At 34.9% G+C, this 16,438-nt stretch overlaps 1 protein-coding gene across 7 annotated transcripts in view; it reads right to left on the minus strand.

The window, feature by feature from the left end:
- Window positions 1-16,438, minus strand: part of FAM227B (family with sequence similarity 227 member B) — a 521,377-nt gene that overhangs the window by 261,832 nt on the left and 243,107 nt on the right. For all 7 annotated transcript variants that reach the window (XM_038009969.2, XM_073012157.1, XM_073012160.1 and 4 more), the window contains 3 exons: window positions 8,123-8,158; window positions 7,232-7,336; window positions 5,831-5,929 (listed from right to left, as the gene is read on the minus strand). In XM_038009969.2, the coding sequence (XP_037865897.2) occupies window positions 5,831-5,929; window positions 7,232-7,336; window positions 8,123-8,158 (240 nt within the window). The remainder of the gene's footprint in view (window positions 1-5,830; window positions 5,930-7,231; window positions 7,337-8,122; window positions 8,159-16,438) is intronic.

The raw sequence follows: 16,438 nt of genomic DNA on the forward strand, positions 1-16,438 counted from the left end.
TCATTTATAATTTTAGTAATTAGTCTTCCCTATTTTTTAATAGTCATTCCAGCTAAAGGTTTGTCCATTTTGTTCTTCTCAGAGACAGAACTCCTAGTTTTGTTAATTTTTTTCTGTTTTTCTATTCTTCACTTCATTTCTCTCTGTTGCAATATTTATTATTTGCTTCCTTCTGTTAACTTAGGATTTAATTTGTTCTGTTTCCGGTTACTTAATATGTGAGATGGTGTGGTTGATTTCAGATCTTTCTTCTTTGATTTTTAATGTTTTATTAATTTTAATTTATAAATCATAATTGTATGTATAGGGTACAATGTATCATTTTGATATATGAATACAATGTGAAATGATTAAATCAAGCTCCTTAATGTATCCATTATCTCAGTTACTTATAATTTGTTGAGGTGAGACATTTAAAATTTACTTTCTTAGCAATTTTGAAGTATATAATATAGTACTATTAACTGTAGTGACCACGTTGTGCAACAGGTCTCAAAGTTATTCCTCCTGTCTCACTGAAACTCTTTACCCTTTGAACATGTGCCCATTCCCAACCTTCAGCTCAGCCTCTGTAACTACTGCTCTGCTCTCTACTTCTCTAAGTTCAACTTTTTTAGATTCCATATGTAAGTGAAATCATGTGATATTTATCTTTATAAGCCTGGCTTATTCCACTTGGCAATATGTCCTCCAGGTTCATTCAGGCTGTCACGAATGTTAGGATTTCCTTTTTTAAGGCCCAAAAATATTCTATTGTGCATTTACACCACATTATCCATTCATTCATTGACAGACAATTAGGCTGATTTCCATGATGGACACTTAGGTTGATCTCCTGTCTTAGCTATTGTGCTGCAATGAATGTGGACAGAGAGATATCTATTTGACATATTGATTTCAATTCCTTTGGATGTATACCCAGAAGTGGGATTACTGGAGCATGTAGTAGTTCTATTTTAGTTTTTGAGAAATCCATACTGTTTTCCATATTAGCTGTAGTAATTCACATTTCCAACTGTATATAAGTGTTTCCTTTTCTCCATATCCTCACCAAAACTTGTTATCTTGCATCTTTTTGATAATAGCCATGTGAGATAACATCTCATACATCAAACAGGTGTGTGAGATGACATCCCATTGTGGTTTTGGTTTGTATTTCCCTAATGATTAGTGATGTTGAGCATTTTTTCACATACTGTTCACATAGCTATTTTTATGTCTTCCTTTGAGAAGCATTTGATTAGAGCTTTTGCCCATTTTAAAAATTTTATCGAATTATTTTTATCAAATTTGAAACATATTATTTACTGTGGTCACCATGCAGTATAACAGATCATTAAAACTTATTTCTCTGGTGTAACTGAAACTTTGTACCATTTGATCATCGCACCTTTCCCCATTTCTCCCACCCTCAGCCTCTGGTAACTACCTTTCTGCTCTCTGTTTCTATGAAATTGACTTTTTTAGACTCCACATGTGAGATCATACAGTATTTGTCTTTCTGTACCTGGCTTATTTCAGTTAGCAAAATATCCTCCAGTTCCATCTATGTTGTTGGAAATTACAGAATATCCTTGTTTTTAAAGGTCATATAGTAATCCATATAAACTATAAACCATATAAACTATATATACATAGTATATATATTTGTGAAATATATTTGTGATGGATTACTATATATATTTTAATATATATAGTATATATACCAAATATATATAGTATATATATATTTATATACCAAATCTTTATCCATTCATCCATTGATGGACATTCAGGTTGCTTTCATGTCTTGGCTATGTGATTAATGCTAAAATGAACATGAAAGTGCAAATCTTTTCAACACAGGAATTTTAACTCCTTTGGATATAAACAGAAACGAGATTGCTGGATCTTACGGTGATTCTATTTTCAGTTTTTTTGTGGAAACTTCATACTATTTTCTAAAATGACTGTACTAATTTACTAATTTACTTTGTTTCCTTTAAAATCAGGTTGCTTTCCTGCTATTAAGTTGTTTAAATTGCTTATATATTTCAGACATTAACCCCTTATCAGATGTATGGTTTTCAAATGTTTTCTCCCATTCTACAGGTTCTCTCTTCAATCTATTGACTGTTTGCTTTGCCGTGCTGAAGCTTTTTAGTTTTATGCAATTCCATTTGTCTATTTTTTGCTTTTGTTGCCTGTACGTTTGGCTTCATATTCAAAAAATCATTGTACAAACCAATGTCATGGAGCTTTTCCTGTTTTCTTCTAGTAGTTTTACAGTTTCAGATCTTATATTTAAGTCTTTAATTCATGCTGACTTGATTTTTGTAAATGGTGTGAAATAAGGGCTCAATTTCCTTCTTCCGAATGTGGATACTCAGTTATCCCAACAATAGTTATTGAAGACTGGCCATTCTCTGTCATGTGTTCTTGGCACCTTTGTTGAAAACCAATTAATTGTGAATGTGTAGATTTATTTGGGGGCTCTCTTTTCTGTTCTATTGGTATACGTGTCTGTTTTTATGTCAATTCTCTGTTGTTGTTTTTTACTACAATACTATAGCATTATAGTATATTTTTGAAGTTAGGTAGTCTGATACTTCAAGCTTTGTTCTTTTTGCTCAAGATTGCTCAGACTATTCAGGATTTTCTGTAGTTCCATATAAATTTTAGGACTGTTTTTTTCTATCTCTGTGAAAACACTACTGGAATTTTGTTAGTGATTGCATTGATTCTGTAGGTTGCTTTGGGTAGTAAAGACATTTTAATTAAACTAATTCTTTCCATCTATAAACACAGGATAACTTTCCATTTATTTGTGTCATCGTCAATTTCTTTCATCAGTGTTTTATGTTTCTAGTATACAGATTTCTCACCTCCTTGGTTAAGTTTAAATCTAAGTATTTTACTTTTTGTTATTACTATTATAAACAGAATTGTTTTCTTGATTTCTTTTTTGTATAATTCATTGTAACTGTACAGAAATACTACTAATTTTTGAATGTTGATTTTGTATCCTGCAACTTAATTCATATAATATTTCAAATAGTTTTTCGGGGGAATCTTTAGGATTTTCTGTATATAAGATGTTATTACAAACAGAGATATTTCACTTCTTCCTTTTCTATTAGGATACTTTTATTTCTTTCTCTGGCCTAATTGCTATGGGTTTCTTATTTTTTAATGTAAGAATTTACAGCTATAAATTTCCCTCTTTGCATTGCTTGTGCTACATCTCATAAGTTTTGGTATGTTGTGTTTTTGTTTTCATTTATCTCAAGGCATTTTCTGACTTCCTTTTTGATTTCTTCTTTGACCCACTGGTTGTTCAGGAACAATAGGAACTCAATATATTAACGGGAGTATAAAATTGTATATTCACCTGGAAAAACAATGTGACATTTTCTCATTAAGCTGATCATTTTCATACCAAACAACCCCACAATTCCTTTCCTTCTTTATATGTCTTATACCTTCTGTTTGAGAGCTGGGCATCTTTCATAGGCCCGTAGAAACTGAGGTACATAATATTTATGCTTGGGAATAGGCATTCCTCTTCCTTTGCTAAGCCTTTAGGAGTTTGACTCAATTAAGTTAAGTAACGAGCTGTATTTGGGTTTTGTTTCTTCTATGGTCACTTTCAGTGAAACAGAGGCTTCAGTTTGCTCTTGTGCTACCTCATTTTTAGAATTCTGGAATAGCCAACTTTTGGCCTAATTGAGTTTGTCTTCTCTTTTTAATGTTATTAATTTTCTCTCTGGTCTTTATTATTTTATTTTCTTCTGCTTTCCATAGGTTTGGTTTTTTTTTTTTTCTTTTTCCACTTTCTTAAGGTAGAAGCTGAACTTCCTCTTTTTGGAGAACTTCCTCTTTTTTCTAATGTAGGCATTTTAATTCTATGATTTTCTCTCTAAATACTGCTTTAGTTGTATCTCACACATTTTAATCTGTGTTTTCATTTTCATTTAGTTCAAAAGAATTTCTGATTTCCTTATTGATTCCTGATTTGATCCATGGTTACTGAGAATTGTGTTCATTTCCAAGTATTTGGGGATTTTTTAGATATCTGTTATTATTTTATAATATAATTCCATTTTGATCTGAAAATACTGTGTTTGACTTGAATTCTTATAAACTTATTAGGATATTTTCCTAGCTCAGAATATAGTTAATCTTAAATGTTTAATGTGGACTTGAGAAAAATGTGTATTCTGCTGTTATTGGGAGGTGCTATGATTTGAATGTGTCCCCCAAAGTTCATGTATTGAAAACTTGATCCCCAGTGCAGTGGTGTTGGGAGATGAGGCCTAATGGGAGGTGTTTGGGTCTTGGGGACATTACCCTCATGAACAGATTATGCCATTATCACAGAAGTGGGTTTGTTATCATAGGAGGGGCCCTCTTGCTTGTTCCCTCTCTCATCTTCTACCTGCTGCCAAGGGATGATGCAGGAAAAAGGCCCTCACCACATGCTGGCCCCTCTATCTTGGACTTCCTAGCCTACTGTGAGTCAATTCATTCTGTCCATTATAAATCACCATTCTGTTATATTCTGTTATTGTAGCACAAAACCAACTAATACAGGAGAGATGTTTAATAAATGTCAATTATGTCAAGTTGCTTGAGAGTGTTGTTTAAGCCTTCTATATCATTCTGTATCCTTACTAATTTTCTGTATATTCTACCAACTATTCAAAGAACGGACTGAAGTCTCTATACGTATTGATTTGTGCATTTCTTTTTAAAGTATTACAAGGTTTTATTAAATGTGTTTTGAAGCATTTTTATTAGGTGCATAAATACTTGGAATTGTTAAGTCAGGTTGATGAGTTGACCACTTCATCATTATAAAATTACTTTCTTTATCCCTGGTAACATTCTTGGCTTTGAAATCTACTTTATATGATGGGTTAAAAAAAAAAACTGACTTTATAAGTTAAATGTCTTTATTTTATTGTTGTTTGGAGGGGAATGATGCACTTCCCAGGTACTTGTCTTTTTTGTAGTCAAGGTCCCAAGAGCTATTTTTTAGAACATTAAGGGTATTATAATATTATTACTGAAATTCTTCTAGTAAAACACAGTTTCATGTGCTGCTTATTTCTTCTCTTATTGATTCCCAGATACCACATCTGATATGGTTTGGCTGTCTCCCCAACCAAATCTCATCTTGAATTGTAATCCCCACAAGTTGAGGGAGGGACCTGATGGGAGGTGACTGTATCATGGGAATGGTTTTCCCCATGATATTCTCGTAATAGTCAGTGAGTTCTCATGAGATCTGTGGTTTAAAAAGTGTGGCACTTTCCCCTCCCTTTCTCTCTTTCCTACCTCCCTGTGAAGAAGGTGCCTACTTCCCTTTTGCCTTCCACCATGATTGTAAGTTTCGTGAGGCCTCCACAGCCATGTGGAGATGTGAGTCAATTAAATCTCTTTCCTTCATAAATTGCCCAGTCTTAGGTGGTTCTTTATAAGAGTGTGAAAACAGACTAATACACCTTCTTTATCTGTTCAATCCTAATCAGAATTCTCACCTTTCTAATTTTGGATCTTCTGATTAAAAATCTTAGACTCTAATTATATAATATGTGATATATATAATGATATATATAATATATGAAGTCTAATTTCAAAGATCCAGAATCTTTTGAAATCTATATTAAAGTTTTAACTCCTCTGAAAGAACTCTAGACTTCAAATAGGATCTCTAATGTGTGGAATGCTCAAAAACTCATCTCTGTAGTTGCATCCAGAAAAGCATTTTTGTACTAGACTTATCTCTACTGAAAAATTAATTAAGCCAAAAATCAACTTAAAAAGAAATTTTAAAAAATCACTATACCCTGAACTTATGGAGAAACCACCACCAAAAGGAGTCATGCAAAAGAGCAATGGAGGCTTCTGAGAGAAAATGAGTCTTCCAGATTTTAAAAACTCTTTCCTATGGAAAAAAACAAAAGAGAGATGCATGGAGATTAAAATATATTACAAAACATGTTAATGTAAATAGGCTTTATAAAGAGTATGCTTTCAATGCTTACAGATCAGCACTGTCCAACAGAAATTTAACATGAGCCACATACATAATGTTAAATTTTCTTGTAGCCACATTAAAAAAGTAAAGAGTGAAATTAATTTTAGTGACATTTTATTTAATCAAATATATTTAAAATATTTCAACACATAATTTTTATAAAAATTATTAAAATATTTTGCATTCCATTTTTAGTACTAGGCATTTGAAATATGGTATATATTTTTGATAGCATATCTCAACTTGAACACTACATTTTCATCAGAAGTACTAGATTAATATTTAGACTTCATAGAATACATGTTTGTAATTTTGTTCCAAGCATAATTAAAAGCATTTTAATAACTAAATGAAATTTAGTTTTTAGATTTATATATAAAGTAGTTAAAAGAAATACAATAAAAAATTCAGCTCCTCAGTCATACTAGCCACATTTCATATGCTCAATAACCATATTTGGCTAGTAGATATTGAAAGGACAACCAAGAACAGCAAACATGTAAGATTCATGCCATTATTTCCACCTTTTCCACTGAGGACAAATATAAACAATCATGGACTTCTATTCCAATAAGCCCCTATCCTGAGCCTATCTAGTGTTCTTTCTAAGCAAACAATTAATCAAAATTGGATTAAATGGCAATGTATCCATTTAATCATGGATAATTTAATCATGGAGGGCAAAATGACCAGTTTTACCAGGTAACCATCTTATCCTCATTTTAGCCCTGGTATTCACTGGTTATTGATCTAATGACCTCCCAACACCTGCAGTTTCCCATTGTTTGGTTACCCTATAGGGATACTACCCAAAAATTCCCACAGACACTTGGAGACTCAAAAGAAACACCGAGAAGGGTTGTGAAGAAGGGCACTCACAACTTATTTCAGGATCAAAAATGATCAGGCTAAAACATCCTGAGCTGACAGAGCAGGAACAGACAAGAAGGAAAACACACCTGTTACGGTTACATGCCAAGTCAGTGTACACTAGCAACCTCAGGGTCCCAAAGCAGTAACACAGAGTTTAAAACATTCTTTTCTGGTAATTAGTGGGTTAGACACATCACTTGTCTTTCCTGCCAAATTTAATGCCCAAAGGATCAAATCTTGCTAAACACTTAATTTCTCATAGCTTTAAATATAGGTCTGATTCATTAAATCATACTATCAAAATTTATCCTACAATAAAATGAAATATTTACATACATCAAAATTATGGGCTTTTAAAATAAAAAGATAAATTCGTTCAGCATCCAAATGTCTGGGTAGCTTAGTAAGTTCATTGGCTTTGAATCCTGTGAAGCTGCAACCCTAGAAAGAGGAAAATATAACAGGAGAGTAAATATTTCACTCTTCTCAATATAGTAGACTTGTATAACTACATAAGACCAACATTTAACTATCATTCATTAACATAATTATTTTACTTCTTTTTACTAAATTAACTAAAAATTATATATCCCATCGAAGAAACACCTTCGGCCGGGTACGGTGGCTCACGCCTGTAATCCCAGCACACTGGGAGGCCAAAGTGGGTGGATCACTTGAGGTCAGGAGTTCGGGACCAGCCTGGACCACATGGTGTAACTCCATCTCTATTAAAAATACAAAAATTAGCTGTGCATGGTGGCATGCACCTGTAATCATAGCTACTTGGGAGGCTGAGGCAGGAGAATCACTTGAACCTGGAAGGCAGAGGTTGCAGTGAGCCAGCGCTGCACCACTGCACTCCAGCCTGGACCACAGAGTGAGGCTCCATTCCCCACACCCCCTGCAAAAAATAAAGAAAAACCTTCATATGTTCTGCTTCTCTGAAATTAAAAACCCTGGTACATTCATATGCCATACCTAAAATAAAAACAAAATCGTATTTCAGAACTAATTTTGACATAAACTCAAATGATCAAGAATTTTAGCTAGACTACACATAAATAAATAAAGACTAGGCAGAAAGAGAAAGCTTCTATACCTGTTTCCAATCCTTTCCTCTGGTACCTCTCTCTACATTTAGAGCTATATTTATATCGTTGTAAAAGTTATTTTAGTCCTACATAATACACTTGATATACAATCTGGCAGAACAGAAATTTTAAGTACCTCTATATTCTTCTCTGTCTCCATTTCATCTGAAAGCTGGAAAACATTTTAAATAAAATCTTTAAAACTCTAAATTAAAGACATTTTACATATAGTAAATTTGTTCAGTTAATTAGTATGCATAGAAAAATATAGATACGTGTGTGTGTGTGTGTGTGTGTGTGTGTGTGTGTATGTGTGTGTATATATATATTCTACAGAGGCCTAAAATACTATTGCTGTGTTTAATACCAGAAATTCAAAGATGACCCTTGCCCTCAAACTAGTTATGGCTCAAAAACGGAATCAGATACATACACAAACAAAACAAATAGAGATAAGGGCTGTAATAAACAAACTACTTATTACAGTTAGGTTCCTGGGAAATAGACTCTCCGGGGAAGTTTAGTGTTCAGAATGTTTATTGCGAATGCCTTTGGAATCAATGCCTTTGGCAGTCAAGGGAAGAGGCAGGATTGGGCAGATGGAGAAATTAGCTATGATGGAGGCCTAATAGCCACAACTGGCTCGAAGAAGAGTTCTAGAGCTGAAAGTACCGATCATAGTTGTCCCTGGACTGAAATAGCCAAGCCTTTCTGCTCCAACTTGAGCAGTCACTGGATGGTTCCTGGAAAGAAGCTTCCTCAGAAAAGGAAGTTCTCTGGAGGCCAGGAAACCAATGAAGGGACTGACAGTTGAAGGGTGTCCCTTAACAGCACTCTTAGCCCCTAGAGCACAGATCCTTCTTTGAAAGGGAATCCGGGTGGCAAATTTTAATGTCTACTACACTGCTTTATACACATAGATTAGTTTTTCATCATCTAGTTATGTTTATATATATATAAAACATACATAATATACATATACTATAGACAGACATAGATAGATAGCAGGTTAATTTCCACATTCTTACTTACTCCAATAATAACTAAGCTTACAAGTAAGTTTTACACACACAATACCACACATATACACATATTACACATACACATATTTTAGAAAGGAGATGACATATGACATATAAAACAAATTGGAAAGAATGATGTATTGCTTCCAGAAAGAGGATCATATTATTCTCATTTTTTAAAGTGTACACAGGAATAAGAAAGAGAGACTTTTTAGGAAAAATGAGATCAAATATGATTGAAAAGAAGGCTATGTGCTTGAAAGTTAAAGATCAATAAAGATGGGGTCAGAAATGGGACTATATTAAAATAGGAGTCTTCTGTACAACAAAGGAAACAATTAACAGAGTGATGAGACAACCTGTGTAATGGTATTTGCAAACCATTTATTTAATAAGAAACTAATATCCAGAATATATTAGTATTCAAGGAACTAGAACAACTCAACAGAAAAAATAAACAACAGATAATACCATCAAAAAGTGGGTAAAGGATCTGAATATACATTTCTCAAAAGAAGACATACAAATGGCCTATGAAAAATGTTCAACATCACAAATCATCAGAGAAAGGCAAGTCAAACCCACAATGAAATATCATGTTATCCAAGTTGGAATGGCTATTACCAAAAAACAACAAATGCTAGTAAGGATGAAGAGAAAAGAGAATTCTTATAATACTATTGGTGGGAATGTAAATTAGTACAGCTATCATGGAAAACAGCACAGAGGCTTCTCAAAAAACTAAAAATAGAACTATCATACAATTAGTCCAGCAATCCCGCTACTCATTGTCTCTCCAGAAGAGAGGAAATCAAACGGATACCTGCACTCTCAGGTTTACAGGAACACTATTCACTACAGCTAAGGTATAGAACCAACCTAAGTTTCCATCAAAGGATAAATAGATAAAATGTGGTATATACACACAATGGAATATTATGTAGCCATTAAATGAATGAAATCCTGTCATTTGCAGCAATATGGATAAAACTGGAGGTTGTCTGTTAAGCGAAATAAGACAGGCACAGAAAGACAAGTATTATGTGTTCTTACTCATATGTGGGCACTTAAAAAGTTTATCTTGTGGAGGTATAGAGTAGAATGGTGGTTACCAGAGGCTGTGTGAAGGGTGTTGGGGGAGTGGAGGGGATTAAGAGAGGTTGGTTAATGTGTAAAAACATATAGTTATTTAGAATGGTTAAGTTCTACTGTTTGATAGCATAGTAGGGCAACTATAGTCAGCAACAATGTCTTATATATTTCAAAATAGCTATAAAAGAAGATTTGAAATATTCCTGACACAAAAACGATAGCTACTCTAAATAACCTGATTTGATCATTACACATTGCATGCATGCATCAAAATATCACATGTACCCTATAAATGAGTACAATGATTATGTATCAATAAAAAAGATGAAGTCAGATTTAATTAAATGTTAAGGTTAATCTCCAAGGTTTATTCTGCAGGAGGAAAAGAAACAGTGGAAGTTTTCAAGCAGCAGAGTTGCAGTAACAAAAACCATAGTTTTTGGTCATATAACCTGAAAAATGAGACCACAAAAATATAAATACATGTTAAAATTCTGATTGATAAATCCAATAAAACTTTTATATTAACAAAAAGAATAACTATTAAAACTTTTGTTAGTATAATTTACCTAAAGGCCATTTCAATAGATTTTGAAAAGTCATTTGATAAAATTAAGTAGTCTGAATTTTAAAACTTCTTTGAAAGGAGCATGCCTTGTAAATGTGAGGAAATACAGAAGAACCATTTGGCTGAGCAAGTGCCTAGCTACTAACCAGTATGTTTAAGCACCATCTACTGAATCACATCCCAAACTTCAACACTAAAAATATTATGCAAATACATTTCCCAATAACACTAACGACAATAATTCAGCTACAAAAAAACACCCAAGACAAAGTCTCAGCCCTCTGAAAATATCCAGAAACAAAGTCAAGTGACTATACTCAAACTACACCACAGTTAAAGGAACATCAGCCCACACAGATGAGAAAGAATCAGCACAAGAACTCTGGCAATTCAAAAAGCCAAAGTGTCTTTTTCCTCCAAATGACTGCACTAGTTCCACTAATGGTGCTTAACCAGGTTGAAATGACTGAAATAACAGGCAAAGAATTCAGAACACGGCTAGAAATAAAGATCATGAAAATTTAGGAGAAACTGAAATCGACTCCAAAGAATCTAAAAATTACAATAAAACAATACAGGAGCTGAAGGTTGAAATGATAATTTTAAGAAAGAACCAAACTGAACTGACAGAGCTGAAAAACACACTACAAGTATTTAATAATACAATCACAAGTATTAACAGCAGAATAGACCAAGCTGAGGAATGAATCTCAGACCTCAAAGATTGCTTCTCAGAAATAACTCAGTCACACAAAAATAAATAAAAAATAATGAACAAAACCTCTGAGAAATATGAGATTATGTGAAGAGATCAAATCTATACTCACTAGTGTTCCTGAAAAAGAGGGAGAGAAAAGGAACTTGTAAAACATATTTCAGGACATCATCCATGATAATTTCCCAAACCTCGTCAGAGAGGCCAACATTTAAATTCAGGAAACACAGACAGAACCCTTGTGAGATACTATACAAGATGACTATCCACAAGACACATAGTTATCAGATTCTCCAAGGCTGACACGAAAGAAAAAATATTAAATGCAGCTAGAGAGAAGGGCAGGTAAACCTACAAAGGGAACCTCACCAGGCTAACAGCAGACTTTTCAGCAAAAATCCTACAAGCCAGAAGAGATTGGGGGCCTATATTCAGAACTCTTTTTTTTTTTTTTTTTTTTTTTTTTTTGAGACAGTTTTGCTCTTGTTGCCCAGGCTGGAGTGCAGTGGCACAATCTTGGCTCACTGCAACCTCCCCCTCTTGGGTTCAAGTGATTCTCCTACCTCAGCCTCCCAAGTAGCTGGGATTATGCACCACCACACCTAGCTAATTTTGTATTTTTAGTAGAGATGGGGTTTCACCATGTTGGTCAGGATGGTCTCAAATTCTTGACCTCACGTGATCCACCTGCCTCGGCCTCCCAAAGTGCTGGATTACAGGCTGAGCCACTGTACCCAGCTGTATTCAGTATTCTTAAAGAAAAGAAATTCCAACTAAGAATTTCCTATCTAGCCAAACTAAGCTTCATAAGTGAAGGAGAAATAAGATCTTTTTCAGATAAGCAAATGTTAAAGGAATTTGTTACCAACATACCTGCTTTGCAAGAGGTCCTTCAGGGAGTGCTAAATACGGAAATCAAAGACTCTTACTAGCCACCAGAAAAACATTATTTAAGTACATACACCAATGACACTAAAAAGCACCCACACAATCAAGTCTGCATAATAACCAACTAATAACAAGATGACAGCCCTAGAGGAACTGTCAGACCTGAGCTATACAAGGTCACCTTGCCCAAAAGATGGGGCCAGTCCATCTTGGGCACCCCATGGTCTGCTGGCCTCTCCCAGGGCCCCAGCCTGGCTGCACCTGCTTGCAGTACATACACCAGTGACACTCTAAAGCAAACACATAAACAAATCTGCATAATAACCAGCTAACATCATGATGACAGGATCAAATCAACACATATCAATACTAACCTTGAATGTAAATGGGGGCTAAATGCCCCCATTAAAAGGCACAGAGTGGAAAGCTGGATAAAGAACCAAGATGCATTAGTATGCTATCTTCAAGAGACCCATCTTGCATGCAATGACACACATAGGCTCAAAGTAAAGAAATGGAGAAAAATTTACCAAGAAACTGAGAAACAGAAAAAAGCAGGAGTTGCAATCCTAATTTCAGACAAAACAGACTTTAAACCAAAAAATCAAAAAAGACAAGGGAATTACATAACGGTAAAAGTCCCAATTCAACAAGAAGACCGAACTATCCTAAATATGTATGCACCCAAAACAGGAGCAAGCAGATTCATAAAGTAAGCTCTTAGAGACCTTCAAAGAGACTTAGACTCCGATACAGTAATACTGGAAGACTTTTAACAGCCCACTGACAGTATTAGGACAGATCACTGAGGCAGAAAATTAACAAAGGTATTCAGGACCTAAACCCAGCACTCGGTCAAATGGACCTGGTAGACATCTACAGAACTCACCACTCCAAAATAATAGAATACACATTCTTATTGCCCACATGGAAAATACTCTAAAATCGATCACATAATTGGAAGTAAAACACTCCTCAGCAAATGCAAAAGAACTGAATTCATGACAGTCTCTTGGACTACACAGCAATCAAATTAGAAATCAAGACTAAGAAATTCACTCAAAACCATACAATTACATGGAAATTGAATAACCTGCTACTGAATGACTTTTAGGAAAAAAAAACGGAATTAAGGCAGAAATCAAGAAGTCCTTCGAAACTAATGAGAACAAAGATATAACATACCAGAATCTCTGGGACACAGCTAAGGCAGTGTTAAGAGGGAAATTTATATCACTAAATGCTGACATCGAAAAGTCAAAAAAGATCTGAAGTTAACAACCTAACATCACAACTAAAAGAACCAGGGAACCAAAAGAAAACCAACCCCAAAGCTAGTAGAAGACAAAAAATAACCAAAATCAGAGCTGAACTGAAGGAGACTGAGGCACAAAAACACATTAAAAAGATCAATGAATCCAGGACAACTCCTGTTTTTTGTTTTTTTTTTAAATAAACAAAATAGACTGCTAGCTAGACTAATAAAGAAGAAAAGAGAGAAGAATCAAATAAACACAATCAGAAGTGATAAGGGAATAGGAGGTCAGAACAAAAGTTTACAGATCATAAAGACCTTGCTGATAAAACAGGTTGCAGTAAAGGAGGCAGCCAAAATCCACCAAAACCAAAATGGCAACAAGAGTGACCAACCTCAAGTCATCCTCACTGCTACACTCCCACCAGTGCCATGACAGTTTACAAATGACATGGCAATGTCAGGAAGTTACCCTTTTTGGTCTAAAAAGGGGAGGCTTGAATAATCCACCCCTTGTTTAGCATATAATCAAAAACAACCATAAAAATGGGCAACCAGCAGTCCTTTGGGCTGCTCTGTCTACGGAGTAGCCATTTTTCCATCCCTTTACTTTTTAAATAAACTTGCTTTCATTTTGCAAAAACATAAAAAAGAAATGATAAGGGGGGATATCACCACTGACCCCACAGAAATACAACCATCAGAGAATACTATAAACGCCTCCGTGCACATAAACTAGAAAATCTGGAAGAAACTGATAACCCTCCCAAGACTGAGCCAAAAAGAAACTGAATCCCTGAACAGATCAATAATGAGGTCTGAAATTGAATCAGTAATAAATAGCCTATCAACCTATTAAAGCCCAGGACCAGAAAGATTCACAACTGAATTCTACCAGATGTACAAAGAAGAGCTGACACCATACCTGCTGAAACTATTCCAAAAAATTAAGGAAGGACTCCTCCCTAACTCATTCTATGAGGCCAGCATCATCCTATTACTAAAACCGGGCAGAGATACAACAAAAAAAGAGAACTACAGGCCAATATTCTTGATGAACATTGATGCGAAAATCATCAACAAAATACTGGCAAATTAAATCCAGCGGTACATCAAAAAGCCAATCCACCACAATCAAGTAGGCTTTATCCTTGGGATGCAAAGTTGGATCAACATATGCAAATCAATAAATGTGATTCATCACGTAAATAAAACTAAAATAAAAATCTACATGATTACCTCAATAGATGCAGAAAAGGCTTTCGATAAAATTCAACACCCTTTCATGTGAAAAACTCTCATTAAACTACATATTGAAGGTACATACCTCAAAATAATAATAGCCATCAATGACAAACTTACAGCCAATGTCATAATAAATGGGCAAAAGCTGGAAGCATTCCCCTTGAAAACCGGCACAAGACAAGGATGCCCTCTCTCACCACTTCTATTGAACATAGTATTGGAAGCCCTAGTCAGAGCTATCAGGCAACAGAAAGAAATAAAGAAAGGAAGTCCAATAGAATTCCTTTTAGAAGTCCAAATAGAAATAGAAAGGAAGTCATAACACCCTGTTTTCAGATAACATGATCCTATACCTAGAAAACCCCATAGTCTCAAAGGCTCCTTAAGCTGATAAACAACTTCAGCGAAGTCTCAGGATACAAAATTAATGTATAAAAATCACTAGTACTCCTATATAACAACAGTCAAGCCAAGAGCCAAATCAGAAACACAATCCCATTCACGATTGCCACAGACACACAAAAATATCTAGGAATACTGCTTACCAGGGAGGTGAAAAATCTCTACAAGAACTACAAAACACTTCTCAAAGAAATCAGAGATGACACAAACAAATGGAAAAACATTCCATGCTCGTGAACAGGAAGAATCAGTATCATTAAAATGACCACACTCATGTCATCTGCAAAGAGGGACAATTTGACTTCTTCTTTTCCTAACTGAATACCCTTGATTTCTTTCTCTTGCCTGATTGCCCTAGCCAGAACTTCCAACACTATGTTGAATAGGAGTGGTGAGAGAGGGCATCCCTGTCTTGTGCCAGTTTTCAAAGGGAATTTTTCCAGTTTTTGCCCATTCAGTATGATATTGGCTGTGGGTTTGTCATAAATAGCTCTTATTATTTTGAGACACGTTCCATCAATACCAAATTTATTGAGCATTTTTAGCATGAAGGGCTGTTGAATTTTGTCAAAAGCCTTTTGTGCATCTATTGAGATAATCATGTGGTTCTTGTCTTTGGTTCTGTTTATATGCTGGATTATGTTTATTGATTTGCGAATGTTGAACCAGACATGCATCCCAGGGATGAAGCCCTCTTGATCATGGTGGATAAGCTTTTTGATGTGCTGCTAAATCTGGTTTGCCAGTATTTTATTGAGGATTTTTGCATCGATGTTTATCAGGGATATTGGTCTAAAATTCTCTTTTTTTGTTGTGTCTCTGCCAGGCTTTGGTATCAGGATGATATTGGCCTCATAAAATGAGTTAGGGAGGATTCCCTCTTTTTCTATTGATTGGAATAGTTTCAGAAGGAATGGTACCAGCTCCTCCTTGTACCTCTGGTAGAATTCAGCTGTGAATCCATCTGGTCCTGGACTTTTTTTGGTTGGTAGGCTATTAATTATTGCCTCAACTTCAGAGCCTGCTATTGGTCTATTCAGGGATTCAACTTCTTCCTGGTTTAGCCTTGGAAGAGTGTAAGTGTCCAAGAAATTATCCATTTCTTCTAGATTTTCCAGTTTATTTGCATAGAGCTGTTTATAGTATTCTCTGATGGTAGTTTGTATTTCTGTGGGGTCGGTGGTGATATCCCCTTTATCATTTTTTATTGCATCTATTTGATTATTCTCTCTTTTCTTCTTTATTAGTCTTGCTAGCGGTCTGTC

The sequence above is a fragment of the Chlorocebus sabaeus genome, chromosome 26 (genome assembly GCF_047675955.1).
Source record: "Chlorocebus sabaeus isolate Y175 chromosome 26, mChlSab1.0.hap1, whole genome shotgun sequence".
Taxonomy (NCBI): domain Eukaryota; kingdom Metazoa; phylum Chordata; class Mammalia; order Primates; family Cercopithecidae; genus Chlorocebus; species Chlorocebus sabaeus.